We start from the raw sequence: 8,078 nt of genomic DNA on the forward strand, positions 1-8,078 counted from the left end.
GACGGGAGGGAGGTGGCACGTACTTGGAGAGTGAAGGCTGGAGGGGAAATTACAGTAGAGGAAATGAGTGTCCGCTAATGCAGGTGGCCCAATCGACGCGCGCTTTCCAAGCCACCCGTGCACCTGCCGTGCCTGCCGCCGTCTGACTTGCACACACTAATCCTGGTTCGGAGCCGTCGACTCCTCACCGGGCCGGGCCGCGCGTCGGTGGAAATGCGGTCGGGGACCTAGCGAGCGCAGCTGCCTCCCTGCGCTCTCCCAGGGGGCTGAGACTGGGCGCGCCGCGGAGCTGGGGCGCCTCCTGGCGGCGACAGCGCGCGGGCCACGCGAGTGTCTGCGGGTTCCCTGCGCGGGCGGGCGGCCTGCGAGCCTGCATTTCTCGATTTGCTCGGGTGGCGGCGCCGAGGCCTATTCGCCTCTTAATAATGATGCCCCGGGAGGAAGAAAAATAAAGTCTTTAAAAACCAGATAGGATGGATGGGAGAGGAAAGTGTGTGTGTGTGTGTGTGTGTGTGTGTGTGTGTGAGAGAGAGAGAGAGAGAGAGAGAGAGAGAGAGAGAGAGAGAGAGAGAGAGAGAGAAGGAATTGGGGCGTTGGTGAAGGCAATAAAACTCAGATCGCTTCCTTGGAGAGATAGCGGCGGCTATAATGCGCTGGGGGATCAGGGGTTTATTTGCAGATCCTGGATAAAAGATGATATATCGACACAGTTTAGAGTGTCATTGCGCCCGGCCTCTCAGGAAGCCACAAGTACATATTTCCTGAAATACCGGCCAATACAATATCTAATCCACACGCCACCTAAGAACGGGAGGGGAACCTCGGCATCTCACAAGCTGGCGCCTGGTTTCTGAGTTCTGGGCCGGGAGACCCCACCCAGTCTGGATCTCGTGGCCCCGACACCCCCTCCCGTAGCCTTTGTCTTCAGGCCAAGTAATCACTTACTGTTGGGCCTTAATAAATACGTCTGAGAACTGTCCTTATGCTCGGTAAATATTGGATTAGCTTTTCAATGACCAGGCTCTTGAAAAGGCTGGAGAAATCCACACCAGGTCTCAACTAAGCCCAACAGTCAATAGGTAAGGAAAAGACGCTATTTCCTTGGCTGGGGTGGGGGGCGTGGAGATGGGGGACTCCTACCCTTATCAAGTTAGCTGATTCTACTGAACATGACAGCAGTTGTAGAAAATAGAAAAAAGGGGGTGCCCAAGTTTTGGATGAGCTGGAATTTCCACCTGGCCCTTGACGGGTTCTATTTCTATGTCCACGGTGCCCAGCCTCAACAAGAACTCTTTTTGTCTAACACGTAGTTTTTGTTTGTTTGTTTGAGGGATGCTTATGGGAGCTTCTGACCCGGCTCTTGGAAGAGAGGATGACCCAGAGGATCTCTGGCCGCCCCCCTAACTTTGCTTAGGTGAGACAAAACCGGGCAGATTCCTTGGAAGTTCCGCTCTGTCTCCCTGTTTTGCAAACGAAACGATGCAGGAGACATTGAGAATTAAAGAGGAAGTCCTTCTCTCCTCCAACACAGGGGTGCTGGTGGTGAAAGAAGTTTCTGAGCCGGTTTCCCGTCGTGGCACCGAGGCGCCAGAGGGATCCCGCGCCTATTTCGAATGACAGGGTGTTGGTAACCGAGGGGTCCGGCTGGATGAAAGCGGCCTCAGAACCCACTGCGGCGGAAATCGAGCTGGGCATCGGACTGAGCGGTCTCGCGGCGTCCCTGAGCCGCTCCTGCAGTGCGGAGAGGGCTGGCTTCGCGCGCCCGGGCGTCAAGACGCGTCCGGTGCGGGAACAAGGGACCTGGATTTTCATCTACCCTGGAGCCGCGAAGCCCGCGGCCTCTGAGCTTCCCCCAGGCCCTGGGCACCTCGGTGTCCTCCTGGGCCCGGCACGGTCCGATGGCCTCTACTCCGGGCTCCCAGACAGGAGAGGCCTAGCCGCCAGCTGCGCGCGCAGGAGCAGCGAAGTGCGCGCAAGGACCCCGACCCTGAACGCCGACGTTCACAGACCCGAGCCCCAGCTTAGAGCCAGTATTTGGTAAAGAGACAGAAGCAGAGACAGAGACAGAAAGAGAAAGAGAGATCTCCAGCTCTCAGAGTGTCACGGGGCCTAGGCGGGGCAAGCGCCCTCTGAAGCCATCAAAGACAGGGGTGGCTGTTTTCCCCTCCTCCAGCCTTCTCCCCAATAGATATAGCACGAATTTTTAATGCGTCTTCCTTTCACAGACAACAATACAGGGTTTGAAAGCCGGACACAATTTGGGTTTTGTGCGGTTCCCTCCTCGCGCTCCCTCGGCCCAGCTGGCCATATGGAATCCAGCATGGAGCCCGCGGATGACAAAGGGACCCAGTGACAGGCCCAACAAAACCCCAAGGAGACTTCTGCCTGACTCCGGGATTCACTGCCCGCGATAAGCGCGCTGAATGGTGCGGGGCGGAGGGGGGCGAAGGGGGCGGAGGGTGGGCCCCTTCTCCCTCTTCCCCTCTCGCTGTCCCCTGCGATCCTTTCTCTGTCCCTTTTTAATATGCACGCCTCTAACATCCCTGGCTCCCAGCTCTCCCATTGTGCCGTTTTGTGCGGCCCGCTGTAGATTGGGCGAAGATAGACTGCCGAAGCGGACCCCGCGCCGGGTGCGCTCCCAGGGCGCTGGGGTTAGGGCCACACAGGCTCCGCGGGCGCTTTTATTGACTCCATGGGGACCCGAGGACAGTGAGAGGCGGGCGTCGGGCCCACCTCCCCGGCTCCCAGCCGCCGGCGCGCACATCCAGACTGCAGGCTGGTAGGCCTAACCACTACCCCAAATGCGCCCTCTACGAGCACACGTGGATGCCTGCGAGAATTTGGCCCTTCCACGCTGCCTCCTTCCCCTCTGGAGGCCGGGGGGGGAAGCTCCTACGATCATTTTTGGCCCCCGGAAGTTCTGGGTCCTGCAGCAGTCAAAATCAACCAACTCTTGGGGCTGTGCCTCAGGCCTCGTGACAACCCCACTCCAAGAGGCTGGAACTCTCACCTCCCCTGCTGACGGATGGGGGTAGAGGGCAGTTACAAGAGGAATGTTGAGTGATTGGTATCAGGGCAAGTTGGGCATTCGGCTATTGCAGACACACGATTTGGGGAGAATTCTCCTGGCCTTTGCAAAGAGCAAGAAATAAAACCCCAAACGTTTCCAAGCTGGTGTGGGGAACAAAGGTAGACTTTCCCGCATTTAGGAAAACCTGGAAAAACCCAGTCGAACCTGGAGATATGAAAGGACATTTAGGAGGATATTAGAAAGACTCCAGCGCCCTCAATTATCCAGGGGCAGCTGCGCAACGCGGGAATAACGTGTAATCACGTCCCCGGGCGTGTGGTGCTGAGTGCTATTGACGCGCAGATTTGGTCACACGGATAATCATGTTTGCTTTAGATATTGAATTAAATCTGATCATCAACTAGAGGTAGCGAGAACGTCAGCTGGGACCGCTCCCTTTGCTCGGCCTCCTCGCCCCCGCCCCCAGCCATGAAGGTGGAGCTCGAGAGAAAACCAGAGATACAGTTTCCGAATGGGGCCGACTTTCAATCCCGAGGCGTCTCGGAGCGCGGTCTGAGCTGCAGAGCCCCGGGTATTTTCGGAAATCCGCAAGATAGAGGAGACAGGCGCCCCTCCCCCCAAGTCCGCGGGGCCCTCTGAGACGCTCCCCGGCGCGGGCAAGTATGCGCCAGGGTCCTCCAGGGAGCTCTCCCTGAGGCAAAGGTGGGATGGGATCAGATCTCTCGCAGGGAAGGACCGTCCGCCTCCCCCGGGCGAACGAGGGCGGTTTGCTCACTTCTCGCTCCCCTTACCGCAGCCCAGGAGGCCGCGACGCACCACCCCACCCCCAGACCCCTACTTTCTAGCGAGCAATTCGCCCAGCTTCACGCCAGAGAGCTGGCCTGGGGGACCGCGCACAGCCAGATGCTAGGAGGGGACGAGGCGCGGCATGCAGTCCAGGGACAGAGGCGGGAAACTCGGAAAGAGTGGGGATGGAAGGAAGGCTGGTTATCAGGGATCGCCTCTGACTCCCGCTTCCTGGCTCTCCCCGGCTGAGGAGCCCAGGGAGGCCGCAGCACCTCCACCCACCCCGTAGTCTTCCGCGCCCGGGTCCCCGCGTCCCTCCTTGTAGCCAAAGCTTGGAGCGCCCCGAAACGCGCCCCCGGCCCCCGCGCCCAGGTCTAGGCCGCCTCCCGGCCGCGGATTTGCAAGGGGGTGGGGAGAGAAGCCGACCAGTCTCAACCTCAGCATCCCCTCCCCTCCTTAGCACGAGGTAAATCAAATGCAACAAAATGAAAGTCATCGAGTGTAGTGGCTTCAACAGCTCCTTAGGCTGAAGGAGCCACTCGTAGATTTGGGCGAGCGAGGGGGGTTTGCTCTTCTCGCCTTTGCGTTTTCCAAAGTCACTCTTCCTCCTACGCCAGGGCGCTGCCGCCCGAATGCAGACCGCGCGTGAGGCCGAGAGACAGGCTGGGAGAGGCCGAGCGACCCCGGGCGGCGGGTCAGCCGCTCGCAGGCCCGAGGCCAGCGCTCCCGCGCGCGCCCGGGGTCCGAGGCGCGGGGCCTGGCCCGCACGCCCGGGAGAGGCCTGTTCCGAAGCCTACCCAGCGCCTCGGGTGCTCCGGCTCCCAAGGGATGCGCTGGGGAGACCGCGGCCAGCGGCCTGGCCCGGCTCCTTGCCCGAGACCTCCTTGCCCGGCGCAGGGCGACAAAGTAAGACAAACGGGAGGGCCGGGCTTGGTTTTTTTAAACACAGGATTTTTATTAAAATTCTTATTTAAAAAATTGAAAGCTTTCAGCGCCCGGCGCTCTTGGGGAACCGCACGGAACCGCTGAGCTCCAAGTTCCGGGGCTCAGGACCCGGAGGATGGGGCAGGGGGCTTCTCGCTCGCCTACACATTTTTCCTTTTTCATATTTGAGAAATGTTTGCACTGAACAAAATAAAAAAAGAAGAGAAGAAAGCAGGGGTAACCAAATATAAGCAAACCAAAACAAACCACGAAGAAAGGAGTTGGGCCCTGAGGGGTACAGGCCCTTCCTGAAGGTCATTTTGGCAACAATCACCACCGATATTTACAACGAAAAGCGAAATCTGCCACCAGTTGTCAGAACGTTTACATGGCCATAAATATTTAGCATTTTCTTACTTTAAAAAAAATGGAGAAAAAAAAATCCTCTATATTTTTAAAGTGTTCTCCACTTGCTTCAGAAGAAGACGGCTGACAATATCGCTACTCACACAAACATATTTTACAAAATTCACAAAAGCGGGCGGTGGGGGGTCTTTTACTCCTTCTCAGGTGAGGACGTTAACGCTGGGACCATTCGGTCCCCGGGGAGAGGCAGAGAAGCGAAGCTGCGCAAACATTCTGTAAACTCGGCTTATGGTTCAGCCGTCTCCAAAGGTTCAAACGGAGAGAGGGATGGGGCGGAGCTGGGGGGTGGAATCTACCTCTCCAAGGAGGTGCAGCAACCTCCTGGCGCCTCCCCAACGGAGCCAAGAGTCAACTCGACTCCAGAATAATAATTATAATAATATAATAACCACTGTAAGGGCCGAGTCCTCCTCGCCTCCGCCGCTGGGGTGGGGCCTGGGCCTGGGGCCGAGAGTCTCGGAGGGGCGACGCTCACCAAGTCCACTGCTGGGCCTGGACCAGGGGGTGTGCTGTCGGGTACTGGGGGGTGCCGGCCGAGCTGTACTGGGCGTTGTACTGCATGTGTTGCAGAGACTGCGCGCTGTAGGCCGAAAAGGGGATGCCCGCCTGGAAGGTGGCAGCTGCCAGGTCCTGGGCTTTGAGCGCGTGGCACGGTTTGCCGTCCCTGACCAAAACGGGCACGGCCACCCGGCGCGGCGAGGGCAGGGGCGTCACCTCCATACCTTTCTCTGCCCGGGCGCGCTTCATCTTGTAGCGGTGGTTCTGGAACCAGATCTTGACCTGCGTGGGCGTGAGGCGGATGAGGCTGGCCAGGTGTTCGCGCTCTGGCGCCGACAGGTACCGCTGCTGCCGGAAGCGCCGCTCCAGCTCGTAGGTCTGCGCCTTGGAGAAGAGCACCCGCCGCTTCCGCTTCTTGCCGGCGTCCCCTCCGCCGCCGGGGGTCTCCTTGTCATTGTCCGGTGACTCGTCGGCCGAGGGCTCCGGAGACTTGGAACTCGAGTCCTGGGGCGCCGCGCCGGCTGCCAGCCCATGCACTGGGGGAAAGAGAAGCCCATCAGGAGCCTGGAGGCCGCGCGCGGCCGGGCCCGACCCCGCGCGCCTTGGATCCTCCGTGCGCCCTCGGGCCTGTGCGCCCCGCAGCCAGGCCCCGCTGCCTTCGCCCTGACCCCCGCCCTGCTCCACGCCTGACAAAATCGTCGGTGTCCGCCCCGGGGAAAGAGAAGAAGCGGCAGGAGTAGGGGCTCGGTGCTCCAGTTTCTAGGGGTTTGACCAGTGTGGGTGCGTATTTTTGGGGGGGGGGTGGAGTGGCGCGCGGAGGAGATCATCGCGGGTTAAGGGCTCCGGCCCCCTTAAGCAGTTTCCTCTCTGGAGAGACGTGGGCAGATTTTTAAAAGAAAAAACCCACAATCCCGGCATTGATCGGCTCGGCCATTTAAGGCAGGTTTTGGGGGCTTTCGTTTCTGCTTTCCGACTTTCTGGACACCCTCCGCACCGCACAAAGCGTCCTCTATGAAGTGCAGGGGGCAGGGTGAGCTATTTATACCCGGGCCACCCTCTCCCCGTATCCCGAGGCAGGCTGGCTCGCTCCACTGCTCCAGGCCAGTCCTTCCCGGCTGTCGGAATGGGGGAGGGGGGCTCCGGCCGGAGCCGTCAGTTCTGGTTGGCGTCTGTAACCAGCCCTTGGGAGGTATTCCCCTCCCCTTCTTCCTCCTAATTTCTCTCTTTGGAAGAAATATCTGAGACCAAGTCTCCTTCCCGGACTAGGGGGGGGTCTGACGAAGAGGGAAGAGGTAGGGCATCCCAAACAAACGTTAGGCATCTTTCTGGGGGCGCAGGGTGAGGGATCCGGCTTACAAGGCTCCATCCCTTTTCTCCCCGCGGGCGTGCGGCCCAGGCTGCGGCCACAGTAGCAGAGGCGGTCACAGCCGCGGCGGCCAAGTTTCGCTACTTACGGGAGTACTGGAGGCCCTCGGTGCTGGCCAGCCAGCGCGTGTACGGGTTGTCGCTGCTGTCGTAGAAGGGGTTCTTTAGGGGCAGGCTCTGCACCGTGTCCAGGGCGCCCTGCCCCAGCGGCCCGGCCCTCTTGGCGGGCTCCGGCCCCTCGCTCTCCTCCTCTGGCCCTTCGGCCACCGAGCCCTCCTCATCGTTGGTGTCCGGTAGGTCCAAGATGTCCTTGACCGAAAACCCCGTCTTTGTGTTGGTCAGCGACATGGCCGGGACCCCGCAATTTATGCCGCAAAGTTGTAGCTTCACTTGGTCAATTCCTTGCGCTCTCAGTAGGGGCGGGGGAGGGGGTATGGGGAGAGGGGTTGGGGGAGGGGAGGGGGGATGGGCTTTAATTATTGAGATTATTATGTTTAAGAAAAAGAAAGAAACTCTGGGAAAGGGGAGAAAAAGAAAGAAAGAAAGAAAGAAAAAGCCCAAGGCGTTGCCTGTGTCTTCTCTGCAAGCACGCGGAAATGGACGCGGGGAGCCGGGCGGCCTGCGCGCCAGCGCTGCGGGCCGGGCCCGAGTTTGTAACTCCAGGAGGGGTGCCAAGGCGGCGTCAGCTCCGGCTCCGGCGGCCGCTCAGCGCGCGGTGGCGGCTGGTGGCGAGGAAAAAATGGGCCATTGCCCGAGCGATCAGTCCATATAAGGCTGGGCTCCACTCACGAACCTGGGGAGAGGGGGGGAAGAGGGGGAGAAAGAGAGGGAGGGAAAGATAGAGGGAGGGGGAGGGAAAGGGGGGAGGAAAGGGGGGAGGAAAAGAGAGGGAGGGAGGGAGGGAGGGAGGGAGAGCGAGAGAAGGGTGGAAAAAAGGGGGAGGGAGACATTAAAACGCAAAGGTTGGACACGTGTGGGCGGGTCTTGGAAGTCAAGTGGATGAAGACTGTATTTGCAGATGTGAAATTGTGGGTTTTGGGGAGCTCCG

At 59.6% G+C, this 8,078-nt stretch overlaps 1 protein-coding gene across 2 annotated transcripts; it reads right to left on the reverse strand.

Moving 5' to 3' along the window:
• Positions 1-4,747: 4,747 nt before the first annotated feature.
• NKX2-2 (NK2 homeobox 2) lies at positions 4,748-7,818 on the reverse strand. Of its 2 annotated transcripts, XM_033839690.2 has the most exons (3): positions 7,120-7,818; positions 5,890-6,201; positions 4,748-4,942 (listed from the first exon to the last, which is right to left on the reverse strand). In XM_033839690.2, exons 1-3 carry the CDS (start codon positions 7,376-7,378, stop codon positions 4,806-4,808), a joined length of 708 nt encoding a protein of 235 aa, XP_033695581.1. In that variant the 5' UTR covers positions 7,379-7,818; the 3' UTR covers positions 4,748-4,805. The 2 variants fall into 2 exon arrangements, with proteins under 2 accessions (XP_033695581.1, XP_033695580.1); XM_033839689.2 differs by having other exon boundaries at positions 4,748-6,201; positions 7,120-7,816.
• Positions 7,819-8,078: the final 260 nt, after the last annotated feature.

The sequence above is a fragment of the Tursiops truncatus genome, chromosome 15 (genome assembly GCF_011762595.2).
Source record: "Tursiops truncatus isolate mTurTru1 chromosome 15, mTurTru1.mat.Y, whole genome shotgun sequence".
NCBI classification, from domain to species: Eukaryota; Metazoa; Chordata; class Mammalia; order Artiodactyla; family Delphinidae; genus Tursiops; species Tursiops truncatus.

Bases quoted from the DNA above. Each gene is read 5' to 3' on its own strand.
- NKX2-2 (XM_033839689.2), bottom strand. From the start codon at position 7,378: ATGTCGCTGACCAACACAAAGACGGGGTTTTCGGTCAAGGACATCTTG. The intron at 6,202-7,119 runs GTAAGTAGCGAA...TCTTTCCCCCAG, and splicing joins CGAGGGCCTCCAGTACTCCC to TGCATGGGCTGGCAGCCGGC.